This window comes from Rhinoderma darwinii, chromosome 3 (genome assembly GCF_050947455.1).
Source record: "Rhinoderma darwinii isolate aRhiDar2 chromosome 3, aRhiDar2.hap1, whole genome shotgun sequence".
Classification (NCBI taxonomy): Eukaryota; Metazoa; Chordata; class Amphibia; order Anura; family Rhinodermatidae; genus Rhinoderma; species Rhinoderma darwinii.
Window position 1 is genome coordinate 74,573,386 of NC_134689.1, and position 16,349 is coordinate 74,589,734.

General features: G+C 43.6%; 1 protein-coding gene across 1 annotated transcript in view; it reads right to left on the bottom strand.

Moving 5' to 3' along the window:
* Positions 1-16,349, bottom strand: part of LCP2 (lymphocyte cytosolic protein 2) — a 353,127-nt gene that overhangs the window by 78,528 nt on the left and 258,250 nt on the right. The window contains exon 9 of the mRNA XM_075859992.1: positions 10,963-10,988. Coding sequence (XP_075716107.1) covers positions 10,963-10,988 — 26 coding nt within the window. The remainder of the gene's footprint in view (positions 1-10,962; positions 10,989-16,349) is intronic.

Here is a 16,349-nt window from a genome sequence, read left to right on the forward strand (position 1 = left end):
TTTTCTAGTAAGTTGTTTTTTATTTATTTTTTTAAACTTTGAGAAACTACTGGGGTTTTTTGTGGCTTCCAGATTTGTTTATGTAGGTTTTCCCCATTAAGTTCACTAGAGAAGTCAAAATCTGCAACAATTCCGCAGCAGAAATTGACATGCATTAAAAGTCTGCACCGCAGGTAAATTTACGTTCGGAAATGTTATGCAGTGTGTGAATGAGTTTTGTTGAAATCTCATCCACTTTGCTGCAAATCCACAACAATTCCACTACATATGAATGTAGCATCAGGAAGCTTCACACAGGGTTTTTGCCTTGTGTTTTAAAGAGGCTCTGTCACCAGATTTTGCAACCCCTATCTGCTATTGCAGCAGATCGGCGCTGCAATGTAGATAAGAGTAACGTTTTTATTTTTAAAAAACGAGCATTTTTGGCCAAGTTATGACCATTTTTGTATTTATGCAAATGAGGCTTGCTAAAGTCCAACTGGGCGTGTTTAAAGTAAAAGTCCAACTGGGCGTGTATTATGTGTGTTACATCTGGGCGTTTTTACTTCTTTTACTAGCTGGGCGTTCTGACGAGAAGTATCATCCACTTCTCTTCAGAACGCCCAGCTTCTGGCAGTGCAGACACACAGCGTGTTCTCGAGAGATCACGCTGTGTCGTCACTCACTTCCTGCCCCAGGTCCTGCATCGTGTCGGACGAGCGAGGACACATCGGCACCAGAGGCTACAGTTGATTCTGCAGCAGCATCGGCGTTTGCAGGTAAGTCGATGTAGCTACTTACCTGCAAACGCTGATGCTGCTGCAGAATCAACGGTAGCCTCTGGTGCCGATGGGGCCGAGACGATGCAGGACCTGGGGCAGGAAGTGAGTGACGTCACAGCGTGATCTCTCGAGAACACGCTGTGTGTCTGCACTGCCAGAAGCTGGGCGTTAACGAACAGAAGTGGATGATGCTGTTTCGTCAGCATCATACACTACCATTCCTAACGCCCAGCTAGTAAAAGAAGTAAAAACGCCCCGATGTACATACACAATACACGCCCAGTTGTACTTTTACTGTAAACACGCCCAGTTGTACTTTTGCAAGCCTCATTTGCATAAATACAAAAATGGTCATAACTTGGCCAAAAATGCTTGTTTTTAAAAAATAAAAATGTTACTGTAATCTACATTGCAGCGCCTATCTGCTGCAATAGCAGATAGGGGTTGCAAAATCTGGTGACTGAGCCTCTTTAATCTGCATGAAAAAACTGAAGATAAATTAGTGTTTTTAACTGTAACAATTTTTAGTGGTGTATTTTTCTTAGTGTCATTTTGTATAGGCATTTTTTCTGACGATTTTGAGGTTGTATAGAGAAGCCTATACAGATATTTTTTTTTAGACCTAGAGCTGTATTTTACTAATAATGCTACTGACCCCAAAAATGACAAAACGCTGTGTACGTACACATTCCAATATTTTACTATAGAGCTTAAACGAAGATTTGGCTTTCGTTTTTGTTTTTTTGCACCCTCCTCCCCCCCATTGGACTGTTAAATAAAAAAAAAGAAGCAAAAAAAATAATTATCCTTACCTTACCACTCCTCCCCTCAGGCTCCCTCAGCATTTCAGCGCGGCTCACACAATGTACTGAAAGCGGGCAGAGTCAGGACATTGTATGCGACGCAGCACTGATGAAGGCCCTGACACTGCTCGGTGCCAGTATTTTGCATAAGCTGCAGATTTTCACCACAAATTTTATTCATTGCAATGTGATGAATGAGAATCCACGGCTGACTTCTGCACCAAACACAACAATGAAATATATTTGAATTTAATTGTGGATTTTGGTACAGATTTTTAGGCCGATTCCACAGCTTAATTTGCACGTGATGTGTGAACCTAGCCATAGTGGGGGTCATTTATCAATGGCTATACAGTATTTGGCCATGTTCACACAGGGCGGATACGCTGTGTAAAAGTGCACAGCGTATCTGCACTGGACCCTGCAGGAAATTCAGGCCCAAAAAACGCACCAAATTGCAGCAGTCACATGGGATGAAACGTTAGGAGGACGGTCTGGATGTAGAAATATAGAGAGCGGGATAAGTATAAAGGTATGTTCACACACTTAGCAAAAAACATCTGAAAATATGGAGCTGTTTTCAAGGGAAAACAGCTCCTGATTTTCAGACTTTTTTTTAGCAACTTGCGTTTTTTTTACGACCATTTTTGGAGCTGTTTTGCTATAGAGTCAATGCAAAACGACTCCAAAAACGTCCCAAGAAGTGACATGCACTTTTTTTTTCGCGGGCTACTTTTTACGTGCCGTTTTTAGAAATTGAGGCGTAAAAAAACGCCCTGTCGGAACAGAACACTGCCCATTAAAATCAAAGGGCAGATGCTTGTAGGCGTTCTGCTTTCCGATTTTTCAGCCGTATTTCGGGACGTTTACAGCCCAAAAAACACATTATTTTACTCTAGCACTTTTTATATTAATGCCGGGTTTCCGCGTGTCGGATACGCTGTGCAAAATCTACGCAGTGTATTCGACCTGGAATCCGCAGCAAATTCTGTGGTGCGGTTTTCCGGCCAGAATTTCTGCTGCGGAAAGTAGCGCTGAAATTTTTTTTATCTTACTCCCTCCCTCTTTTCTGTGCATAGTCTGGCCCGCTAAGATGACATTGCAGGCCATGTGACCGCTGCAGCGGTCAACATGGGATGAAACGTCATCCCAGGAGGCTGGACTGTAGGAAGAAATAGGGAATTCTGGGTAAGTATGAATTGTTTTTTTTCCTGAGTTGTGATTTTTGCGGCGGAATTGCCGCAAAAGTCGCAACACTTGACTTTCTGTAGCGGGTTCTCCTCATTGAATTCAATGGGGAAAACTCGCAACAGAAAAGTAACGAAAACACGGCATAAACTGACATGCTGCAGATTTAAATTCCGCACCGCAGCTACATTTTTTAATGTTTACGCTGCAGTTTTTTCCGCAGCACGGGCATGAGATTTTCTAAATCACATCCACTTTGTTGCTACTGTAAATATTGCAGAATTTCCGCACAGAATTCCGTTGCGAAAATTCCGCAGCGTTTACACTACGTGGGAACCTGGCCTAAGGGTATTTTCACACGGCTTTTTTTCTGAAGTTTTTCGGGCCGTAAATGGTCGAAAAACGGCCGATAAAATACGAAGCAGAACGCATCCAAACATCTTCCCATTGATCTCAATTGGAAAAACGGAGTTCTGTTCCAACGGGGCGTTTTTTTACGCGGCCGTTCTGAAAAAAGGCCACGTACAAAAACGCCCGGGAAAAAGAAGTGCATGTCACTTCTCGAGCTGTTTTTGGATCCATATTTCATTCACTCTTTAGAAAAATGGGCGTATAAAAACGCAGCAAAAAACGCGAGTTTGATTAAAAAACGTCTGAAAATCAGGACCAGTTTTCTCTGCCCCATCGGAAAAGAACGCCATATTTCCCATTGAAATCAATGGGCAGATGTTTGTAGGCATTCTTCCGTTTTTTACGTAAACGCCCCAAAATACTCCTGAAAACAATATGTGTGAACATACCCTTAGTCAGTTCACACTGAGTTTTTTTACACGTTTGACACAGAAACCGCGTTGGAAAATGCGCCAAAAAATGGCCGAAAATGCCTCCCATTGATTTCAATGGGAGGCGGAGACTTTTTTTTCCCACAAGCGGAAATACCTTCTCACGGGAAAAAGAAGCGACATGTCCTATTTTCGGGCATTTACGTCTTTAACCTCCCATCAATGGGAAGCAGAGAAAGCGTATTTCAGTGTGTTTTTGCCCATCGGCGCTCAATGGCGGCAGGCGAAAAACGCCACAAAAAATGCGACAAACGGCGTGCAGGCAGATCAAAATATTCCTCAAAATTCCAAACTGAATTTTCAGGCAGAATTTTCTGCCTGCAAAAGACTCAGTGTGAGCATACCCTTAGGGCATAGCCAGACGTGGCGGAATTGCTCTGGAATCCGCAGCGGAAATCCGCAGCGGACAGTTTCTCCATTGCTTTCCACTGCTTTTTAGTTAGGTTTTAGTTAGGTTCGTTTACACGTTGTCCCTACGGGACACAGCAGAACGGAGCGGAAGTGAGCACTGGCGTCTCCTAGGAAGGAGATGGGGACCAGCGCTCACGGATCCATGGCTGCGGGCGTCGGGAGGTGAGTAAACCCGACGGCCCGCGGCCATGGACGCTACAGTGAGCATTTAGACCCCACGAGTCTTTCGCAAAATGTATTCGAATTAGGCCGCAAAAATGAATATCACAATTTTTTTTTAATTTTCTCATTTTCACAAGGGATAAAGGAGAAAAAAGCAAACAATTTTTGTAAAGCCATTTCTCCTGAGTACGGAAATACCCCACATGTGGTCATACGTGTTTTTCATTAGAAATTAACCCTTTCAGGACTGATCTTATTTTCGTTTTAAAACTCCCCGGCTCCGAAGAGCCATAACTTTTTTCTTTTTCCATCAGTAGAGTAGTGTGAGGGCTTATTTCTTGCGGGAGGAATTGTAGTTTCTATTGACACCATTTAAAGTGCCATAAAATGTACTGGGAAACTGAAAAAAAGAAAATTTGCGGGCTGATATAGGAAAAAAATCTGATTCCATTTTTTGGGGTTTTCGTTTTTACAGCTTTCGCCTTGCGGTAAAAACGAAAACGTTACTTTATTCTGCGGCTCAATACAATTACAGTTATACCAAATTGATATAGTTTTTTTTTATATTATACTACTTTTACAAAGGAAAGACTATTTATTAAAATAAAAATAGTTTTGTTTCACCACATTCTGAGAGCCGTAACTTTTTTATTTTTCAGTTGATTGAGTGGTGGGTGGTCTTATTTTTTGTGGGACGAGCTGTAGTTTTTATTGGTACCATTTTTTGGTACATAAAATGTGATTAAAAAGTTGTATTATGTACTTTACAGTGTTCACCGTGCGAGTTAAATAATGGTATATTGTAATAGTTCGGCCTTTTACGGATGTAGAGATACCAATTTTGTTTATTTTTTTTACATTACTTTAGAAGAAAAATGGGAAAAGTTTTTTTTTTAAATCTTTAAATTGTTTTCTTTCTCACTACTAATACAGGTTGTACTTTTTAATAGCACCATTTTTGGGGTACATATAATTTATTCATTAACTTTTATTAACTTTTTTTTGGGGGGGGGGGGGGGATAGAAGAAGACCTGAAATTTCACCACTCTTTTTTTGCGCCCTAAATCTATGTCGTTTACCGTGTGGTATAAGTAACACAATAACTTTATTCAACGGGTTGTTACGATTGCAAAGATACCAAATTTGTATAGTGTTTGTATGTTTTACTACTTACACAGTAAAAACAAATTTTTTTCAAAATTATTTGTTCTTGCGTCTCCATATTTGAAGAGACATAACTATTTTATTGTTCCGCCGATGCAGTTGTATGAGGGATTTTTTTTTGCGGGACGACTTGTAGTTTTTATTGGTACCATTTGAGAGTAGATGCGACTTTTTGATCACTTTTTATCACATTTTTTTAAAATCAGGATTAACAGAAAACAGCAATTCTTCCATTGCTTTTTATTTTATTTTTTATGGCGTTTACCGTGCAAGTTAAATAATTTAACAGCTTTATAGTCGGGGTCGTTACGGACACGGCGATACCAAATATGTGTAACTTTTTGGTTTTTTTTGTGTTTTTTTTAAATACTAAAGCATTTTGTAAGGGGAAAAAGTGGGTTTTTCATATTATTTTTTTTTTTCACTTTTTTTCTTATTAACTTTATTCAACTTTTTTTAACTTTTATACTAGTCCCACTAGGGGACTTTAATATGCGATCCTCCGATCGCTATTATAATACACTGCAATACTTCGTATTGCAGTGTAATACTGCCTGTCCGTTTAAAACGCACAGGCATCTGCTAGGACATGCCTCTGGCATAGCCTAGCAGGCATTCACTACAGCCAGACCTGGGGGCCTTTATTAGGCCCTCGGCTGCCATCGGAGACACAGACAGTCTGCGATTTTATCGCCGGGTGTCAGTGGGATGAGAGGGAGCTCCCTCCCTCTCTCGAAAACAACTTAGATGCGGTGCACGCTATAGAGCACCACATCTGAAGGGTTAAACGGATGAGTTCGATACTAATATCGATCTCACCTGGACGAGCAGGGATGCCCCCAGCCCTCAGCTACATCTGGCAGCTGAGAGCAGGGAAATTTGACAGCTCCCTGCTCTGTTTACTTTATTCTGATGCAGTGCTGTGGAATGGCGGCTCTGTAGAATAAAGACCACTAATGACCGCCGTGAAAAGGCTTATCGGCGGTCATTAAAGGGAATGTGTTGTTAGCAAAAAATGTATTTTTTTTTTTAGTTAAACAATTAGTGTGTGGGTGATTAAACAGTGTTCTAATTTTTTTTATTTTTTTCACGAGTCAGGAAATATTATAAATTGGATTCAATTTATAATATTTCCCATTGGTGTTCACTAGATGGAGCAATTCCCAAAATTGCAGCATTGCATGTGGTAAAGCAACCACATTGCTTTATGCTGCAAAATTGGGAAAAAATCCCTCGCTCTAGTGAGCTCTCAGAATCCCCCCCTCCTTTATCCTGGCTAGTGCCGGGAGAAACGAGGGGATTGAACGGTCTAACCTCCTACACTGTGTGTCGCCATTTTTTGAGCTAACACACAGTGTAGTAGGTTAACATACACTAGTAAACACACAGTAAAACACGAACATACATAGAAATCACTTACCTGCTCCAGTCGCCGCCGCTCCCTCCGGACCGTCCGCTCCGTCTGCTGCCGCTGCTCCAAGTGCACGAGTCCCGAAGCCGCGACCGGAAGTAGTAATCTTACTGTCCGGCCGCGACTTCCGGTCCACAGGAAAATGGCGCCTGACGGCGCGCATTTCAAATTGGACTGTGTGGGAGCGGCGCATGCGCCGTTCCCACACAGACCGCGTACACCATAGTGGATGGAACGGGCCCCGTTCGCAGTCACTATGGGACTGGAGCTGCCGTATTCCATGTCTGTATGTGTCGTTAATCGACACATACAGAAATGGAAAAAAAAATGGCAGCCTCCATAGGGAAGAAAAAGTGTAAAAATATAAAAAAGTAACACACAAACACACAAATAAATACAAACGTTTTTAATAAAACACTAACATGAAACTGATATAAAAAAAATTTTTGTGGCGACACTGTTCCTTTAAGGGGTAAAAATCACTTTTTTATAAAATGTATTTTCTGTGTCACCATATTCTAAGAGCCATAACCTTTTTATTTTTTAGTCCAAAAATCTGTGTAAGGGCTTTTTGAGGGACGGGTTGTAGTTTTTATTGGAACTATTTTCGGGTACATGCGACTTTTTGATTACTTCTTAGTCTCTATTTTGGGAGGGGTGGTGACCAAAAAACAGCGTGTCTGGTGTAGTTTTTTATTGACTTTTTTTTGGGGTGTTCATCGTGTAGGAAAAATAACATTATAGTTTTATAAGTTTCGGTCGTTACGAACGCGGCGATACCAAATATGTGTACTTTCTTTAACGTTCGTGTTCATTTTTTTCCTATAATGAAAGTCTTATTATAGGAAAAAATTCATTTTTTGTTCATATAACTTAAAACTTTTATTTTTACACTTTTTAAAAAAAAAAAATTATTACTTTTTTGTACTTTTTTTACTTGTCCCACTAGGGGACATTTAGAATTGCAGCTTTGACCGATGCTAGAGTACATTACACTACCTACATAGTGTAATGTATTCTAACTGTCATTGTGACATGACAGTCACACTGACAGGAAGCCTCGGAGGATGGCCGGAGGCTGCTCTTCCGAGGCTTCCATACATGGCAACTCGGAGGTCATTGTCTGGCCTCCGATTGCCACGACAAGCATCTTCGTGGGGGCTGCCGATGTGCTTCAAACCTTTTAAATGAGGCGCTTGCAATCGGTAGCCGCATTTATGGGATTAATTGACAAAATCAGTGGCGATGGTCCGCTGACCGGCAAGACTGGAGTGTCAGCTGTCGGGGACAGCTGACCTCCTGGTTCCGGGACACTGTCCATCAGGACAGTGTGCGCTGGGAACCGCTCCGCAACTGTTAGTCCTGGTGCGGGAAGCAAGCCCTCTACAGGACGTACAGTTGCGGTGCAGCATGTGAAGAGGTTAAGCAACTTGCGTTTTTTGCTGCGTTTTTACATCCGTTTTTGTAGCTGTTTTTCTATTGAGTCAATGAAAAACGGCTCAAGAAGTGACATGCACTTTTTTTTACGAGGCTTTTTTTAGGCAGCGGTTTTTAAAAAAACATCCGCGTAAAAAACTACCCTTGGGAACGAAACGCAGTTTTTCCCATTTAAATCAATGTGCAGATGTTTGGAGGCGTTCAGCCCCTGCACCTTTAACCATTATTCGGGGCGTTTACGGCCCAAAAAACAGCTGAAAATAGGTCGTGTGAACATACCCTAAGAGAAGTAGAATGTGTATTTTACACTTTCTCACCCTTTATGATTTAGGGCTTGTCCACACGTAACGGAATTGCTGCATATTTTCCGCCCAGAATTACAGATAGATAATACGTAGCAAAATACATCCACACGTTGCGTAAAATTTCCATTCAGAAATTCACCTGCGGTGCATATTTTTCGTACTGCAGCATGTCAATTCCTGCTCTGGACTGAATTGCTGCGTTTTTTAGAGGAGATATCACCATCTCCCATCATTGAAAAAAACAAAGAGAAAAATCTGCAACATTTTCTGCAGTAAAAAAACGCAGGAAATTGTGCGGTTTTTCTCAGCGGATTGTCTGCTAGTTTCAACGGAAGTGCTGCAGAAATTTTCTGCAGCAATTCCGTTACATGTGGACAAAGCCTTAGACAGTGGCGTAACTACCGCCGTAGCAGCCGTAGCGACTGCTACGGGGCCCGCGGCATGAGGGGGGCCGTGTCACCCGCCGGCACGGGCCCCCACCATGGCCGCAGGCTCCGCTAGCAGCCGCTATGGCTACTACAGTGGGACGCCACTGATCACTACGGCAGAGCAGGGAGGTATCTCCCCGCTCTGCCATTAAACAAAAGACCTGTATCCCCTATCCACAGGATAGGGGATACATGTGTGATCGCTGGCAGCGATAGGGAGAACGGGGGACTGAACGTCCCCTGAAGTTCTCCATCACAAACCTCGGACTTCCGGGGTCTGTGTCGGCAGTTCCGTAGAAATGAATGGAGCGTTGGTCGCGCTTGTGCACATGCGTGACCAGCGCTCCTTTCATTTTTATTGAGCTGCCGACACAGACGCCGGAAGTCAGAGGTTAGTCATGGAGAACTTCAGGGGACTTTCAGTCCCCCGTTCTCCCTATCAATGCCAGTGATCACACATGTATCCCCTATCCTGTGGATAGGGGATGCATGTTATTTGTAGGACACACTATAGGTCGCATTTTTTTTTGGGGGGGGGGGCTGTATGGCGTTCCCTACAGGGGGGGGGCGCTGTATGGCGTTCCCTGCAGGGGGCGCTGTATGGCGTTCCCTGCAGGGGGCGCTGTATGGCGTTCCCTGCAGGGGGGGCGCTGTATGGCGTTCCCTGCAGGGGGGGCGCTGTATGGCGTTCCCTGCAGGGGGGGCGCTGTATGGCGTTCCCTGCAGGGGGGGGCGCTGTATGGCGTTCCCTACAGGGGGGTGCTGTATGGCGTTCCCTACGGGGGGCTGTATGGCATTTTGGGGGGGGCTGTATGGCGTTCCCTACAGGGGGGGGCGCTGTATGGCGTTCCCTGCAGGGGGGGCGCTGTATGGCGTTCCCTGCAGGGGGGGCGCTGTATGGCGTTCCCTGCAGGGGGGGCACTGTATGGCGTTCCCTACAGGGGGGGGCGCTGTATGGCGTTCCCTATGGGGGACTCGTATGGCGTTCCCTACAGGGGGGGCTGTATGGCGTTCTCTACAGTGGGGGCTGTATGGCGTTCTCTACAGTGGGGGCTGTATGGCGTTAGCGCCATACAGCCCCCTCTGTAGATAACGCCATACAGTCCCCCTGTAGATAACGCCATACAGTCCCCTGTAGATAACGGCACACAGTCCCCCCTGTATAAAACGCCACACAGTCCCCCCTGTAGCTAACGCCACACAGTCCCCCCTGTAGCTAACGCCACACAGTCCCCCCTGTAGATAACGCCACACAGTCCCCCCTGTAGATAACGCCATACAGCCCCCCCATGTAGGTAACGCCATACAGCCCCCCTGTAGATAACGCCATGCAGTCCCCCCTGTAGATAACGCCATACAGTCCCCCTCTGTAGATAACGAAATACAGCCCCCCTGTAGATAACACCATACAGCGCCCCCTGTAGATAACGCCATACAGCCCCCTCTGTAGATAACGCCATACAGTCCCCCCTGTAGATAACACCATACAGTCTACAGGGGGGCTGTATGGCGTTATCTACAGGGGGGTGCTGTATGGCGTTATCTACAGGGGGGGGGGGGCGCTGTATGGCGTTATCTACAGGGGGGACTGTATGACGTTATCTACAGGGGGGGCTGTAAAAAAGGCACTATCTACAAGGGGGGGGGTTGTGTGACACCCAAGGGAGGGGGGGGCCCAGTCAAAAGTTTGCTATGGGGCCCAGTCTTTCCTAGTTACGCCCCTGGCCTTAGACCTGGTTTTGGCTTCAAAAACTGCATACAAATTCTGAACAAAACGTGTGAATACATCCAAACAGTGTTTTTTTTATTGTACTTGCAAATTTTGCAGTGGATCCAGATATTTATAACTCTCTACAATATTTAATAGATAAAAAGCTGCAGTTAAAACTGGTTTCATTCATATTGTAAGGTCTAAACCACCAAGTGGTTCTGATATTTCCGGTATGATATTTAGCTTTTTGGTGAAGAAACATCTAACTATTTTTACACTAGTAGTTTATACAGTATGTTTTGATATTCTTGCTTTGAACTGAGTTTATTTCATATTTACCTTTGCTTGACCTGATACATTTTTTCCTAAGGAATACAAATAAATAACAAAGACTTTTTAATGATAAATACAAAACTGACACAACAAAAATCTTCACAAACCACTAAAATGTGTAAATATAATACAGTGAACAGCATAGGACAGCATAACACAAAGCATAGCTCTTACATCACCCAAGGTAGATCCTGCCCACTCAGAGAAAATGCACATGCAAAAAGGCTATAGACAGGCTCATATTTTCCACTAGACACCTGGCAGGTGCCTAGGGCCGCAAAACTTAAGGGACGTTATTGGAATTGCTATTTTTTTTTTTCACCTCTGCCACCAATTAATTGTTTAGAAATCCGCACATGGCAAAGAGGTCCGTGCTAGAGGCAGTCTGCAGTAATACATGTTGTAATATATCTTGAAACTATACAGCACACAAGGAAGCACACATGCCAAGTGACTCTGTGTATCGCTGAATGCTATCGCCCAGCAGCCCCAACTTTCCAGCATGCTGTATACCATTTACACCTAGGAAAAGTCAGTAAGGGTATATTCACACGGCCTATTTTCAGACGTAATTCGGGCATTTCAGACATCATTTTTTAAGACATGTCAACATACCGTTATACTTCACACACTTTACCTCTGCTTTGCATGAACTTCTAGTTGCAGCAGCAGTAAGGGCATGCCCCCACGTGGCGGATTTCCTCCGCAACTGTCCGCATCAATGCCGCACCTAATCCGGGTTGCGGATTACGGCTGCGGATCTGCCCAAAATGTGCAGTAAATTGATGCGGACTAGCTGCTGCGGACTGCGGAAAAAGTGCTTCCCTTCTCTCTATCAGTGCAGGATAGAGAGAAGGGACAGCACTTTCCCTAGTGAAAGTAAACAAATTTCATACTTACCGGCCGTTGTCTTGGTGACGCGTCCCTCTTTTGGCATTCAGCCCTACCTCCCTGGATGACGTGGCAGTCCATGTGACCGCTGCAGCCTGTGATTGGCTGCAGCCGTCACTTAGACTGAAACGTCATCCTGGGAGGCTGGACTGGAGACAGAAGCAGGGAGTTCTCGGTAAGTATGAACTTCTATTTTTTTACAGGTTGCAGTATATTGGGATCGGTAGTCACTGTCCAGGGTGCAGAAACAGTTACTGCCGATCGCTTAACTCTTTCAGCACCCTGGACAGTGACTATTTACTGACGTCTCCTAGCAACGCTCCCGTAATTCCGGGAGCCCCATTGACTTCCTCAGTCTGGCTGTAGACCTAGAAATACATAGGTCCAGCCAGAATGAAGAAATGTCATGTTAAAAAAGCAAGACGCATCCGCAGCACACATAACATGTGCATGACAGCTGCGGACTTCATTGCGGAATTTAGAATCTCCATTGAAGTCAATGGAGAAATTCCGCCATGAGTCCGCAACCAGTCCGCCACTGCTCCGCAACAGACAGAGCATGCTGCGGACACCAAATTCCGCTCCGCAGCCTATGCTCCGCAGCGGAATTTTACGCATCGTCTAAACGAACACTTCTAAATTTAAGTGGAAGTCAATGGAGAAACGGCTCCACTGCGGATTAACGCTGCGGAGTGTCCGCAGCGGAATTCAAGTGAAATTCCGCCACGTGTGAACCCAGCCTAATTGTCGAGAGGTCTAGTACAGTAAAGATCTAGTATAGTTTAGTATAGTATAGATTGTGTAGCATAGATCTCTACACTTAATGGCAGTATTATTTAAGCACTGTATGGCACTGTTTTGTTGAGATTATATAGGAGATAATATTCAAGTATTAAATGGCACATTATGTGTTTCTTCAATATTGGTATTATTTTGGTATTGTATAGCACTTTTATTTGTATATAACATTATAATGTAATAAAGCCCAAAAGCAAAAGTTAGACAGAATTATTACTTCTACAACTGCCATAGTAGTGATTATTGTTTCTCTTTTTTTGTCACGATATGTATACTTTTTTTTTTTTCTTTATCAAAGTTTTTTATTTTGAAAATATACACAACAAAACAGCATATACATGGTTTCATACATTTGCAAAATTCACATACAGTGCATTATAACCACTTCAATATCACAGAAAGTATGCAAAGACACAGAGCAGCAGTAGGAGGTAGCCTCCTTAATCAGTAAGCAAAAACTATATAAAAATACAATGAAAATAACAGTACCATAAGTGCAGCAAAGATAGTGCATTATTTAGGGGAGCCAGTCCCCACAGGTTGATAACAATTATCGCATAGAAGTGCACATTATACGACAGACTAACACTGACACAAGACAACCTCGGACATGAAAAACGCCATTGAAACCAGCCGCCATGTGACGTGCCCTGCTATTCAGCACCATTCAATGATGGAAATGGCGCGGTGACGTCATCGCGCCGCTTGCATCGTTGAATAGCAGGGCAAGGCATCCTGCCAATCAGCCCCCTTCAACGTCGCAAGCGGCACGATGGTGTAATCGCACCTCTTTTATCGTTGAAAGACACTTAGTGGCTGGGCACGTCGTTCAGCCCCAGCTTAAAAAGGGGCACTAACTGCCGGGGGGCTATATATAGGACATTATCTATGGGGGGCAGCTATATGTAGGGCTATAAGTGGGGCGCTATCTAAAGGGGGCTCTATGTGGGGTACAATCTACATTGGGCTATATGTGGGGCACTAACTACAAGGGGGCTATATGTAGAACACTATCTACAGGGAGAACTATATTTGGGGCACTACCTACAGGGGGCTATATGTGGGGCACTATCTACAGGGAGCTGTATGTGGGGCGCTATTTACAGGGGATACTATCTACAGGGAGATCTATGGGGGCCACTATAGGGGTTCTATGTAAGGCACTATCTACAGTGGGCTCTATAGGGCCACTATCTACAGGGACCACTATCTACAGTGGGATCTATGTAGGGCACTATCTACAGAAGCTCTATGGGGGGGGGCACTATCTACATGGGGCTCTACAGGGGGTAGTATGTACAGGAGGCTCTATTGTGGGCACTATATATGTGGGGCAATGTCTACAGGGGGCTTTATGTGGGGCACTATCTACAAGGGGCTCTATGGGTGGGCAATGTCAACAGGGGGCACCATGAGAATTTTATATTAATTTACAGAAATGTTTGAAAAGTGAGAAGCTGAAGACATGTGAGCGACAAACTGCAGAAATGGTCTGTGGGCGGCAGAAGTCATCATAGAGGTCTGGACCGGATGGAGCATAAAAGAGAAAAAGAGCAACTAGAAACTGAAAAGACGTCACCTGTGAGTCAACTAATATAAATGCTTATTCTGTCTCTAATCAGCACGGTAGTCACTGTAAGATCTGCAGTGAGATGATAGGTGGTATGATTTTTGGGTGAAATAGCAACTCCCAGCATATCCTTACCATTATTTAGGCCATGCTGGGAGCTGTAGTTTTATGGCGTACAATCCTATACGACAGGGGTTGCCCTAAATTGAGAAGTATTTGTGCTGGTGCTGTATTTATGTATAGAGCTTGGTTCTGGTGTTGCATTTATGTACTGGGCTTTGTTCTGGTATTGTATTTATGTACTGAGCATGGTTGTGGTGCTGTATATATGTACTTGTGAAGGATGGAGTGGACAGAAGTTAATGTTTATAATAATTTTCTTTCCTTAATAAAATATAGACTATAGAGTTGTGTACATAATTGTGATGAAGCAATAGTAATAGGATTAGATAAGTATACGTGGCAAGATGGCCCCTGAACAGGGACTACGCACTAATAAAATAACAAGTCACTTCCTGGTATGAACAAACTATGAACTATGAAGACATATCTAAAGGACCAGATAAGGGTGAACCTATCCAAGGATGACACAAAGTAACAAGAGGCTTACAGTGATACGTGCTTTTATAAAAGTGTGATAACATGTACCCACCCCCAGGAGAAAGGAGATATAGAACAAATGTGTGTAATAAATAAATCAGTGACGCCTGATGCTGAGTGAGGAGCTTTGTACCAGACTCTGTGTGGTGTGATTCCTTTCGTACGAACTCAGCGTATTATCCCTGCCGGTTGAGACTGATTAGTACCCGAACATTTTGGCGCTCGACGTGGGGCCACACTCGAGGGATAAGCCGTGTCCGTGATCGACGACCCCCAGACGCCTCAACATTGAATCGCCAGCCACGCTCCCAGGAAGTCTGATCAGCTTCAAATAAAACACGGTAAGGTTAAGTTCATGTTTATGAATATTGGCTCTTATCCGTGTGGGAGAGTGAGCAGGTGATAAGATACCGAGGTATTTGGAGTCGATCCCGGCCACACTCTCAGCGACAGAGAGTTAACCCGCTGTGTGGTTCCAAGAATCATAGTATAGATAGTCGCGTCTCGCCGGCATAGGTGATAAGTATAAGTGTGATAATTTAATTGGTCGCAGGGTATAGGTTGATACCATTAAGACGACAGGTGTAATAATTTAATTTAATTGGTCGCAGGGTATAGGTTGATACCATTAAGACGACAGGTGTAATAATTTAATTTAATTGGTCGCAGGGTATAGGTTGATACCATTAAGACGACAGGTGTAATAATTTAATTTAATTGGTCGCAGGGTATAGGTTGATACCATTAAGACGACAGGTGTAATAATTTAATTTAATTGGTCGCAGGGTATAGGTTGATACCATTAAGACGACAGGTGTAAGTGTAATAATTTAATTGGTCGCAGGGTATAGGTTGATACCATTAAGACGACAGGTGTAAGTGTAATAATTTAATTGGTCGCAGGGTATAGGTTGATACCATTAAGACGACAGAGACAGACAGTCAGTTATAATTGTGTTAAAAAAAAATAAAAAAAAAATTGTGTTTTGTGTTCAGAAACATCGAGAATAAGGTTTCATTCTCAGGACGGTGTTAAATATAGAACAGTATGTTTAATGTGTTTAAAACAAAGAGACAGGCAAAGGAATGTGGTTCATTAACCGCAAAAGAGATAGTAGAAAAAAGAGAAGGCAAGAAGAATGTAGAAAATAGTAAGAAAGTTATGCACATAGGTGGCATATTTATAGATGGAAGAATGGGCTGCAGCTCTTAGGGAAAACAAGGGAAGATTAAGTGACGAAGGAAAGTTAGATGAAGCATTAGCTTGGCAAAGAACAGCCATAGCCATAACTAAAGACAAGTTTACTGAGCAAGAAATACGAGACAGAAAGGGTAAAATCATCAAATATGTGTATTACAAAGAACGTGTCCAGCCACCGCCCTATAATGGCGACGGTGGAATTCTAACTTCGTGGGAGTGTCCCAGTTGTGGTTAACAGAACCCGCCCCAAGTTGAATATTGTGTATCATGTCACTTTCCACGCCCCGATCCTCCCATATATGCCACGCCTTCGGCACCACTCCCCGCCCCAGG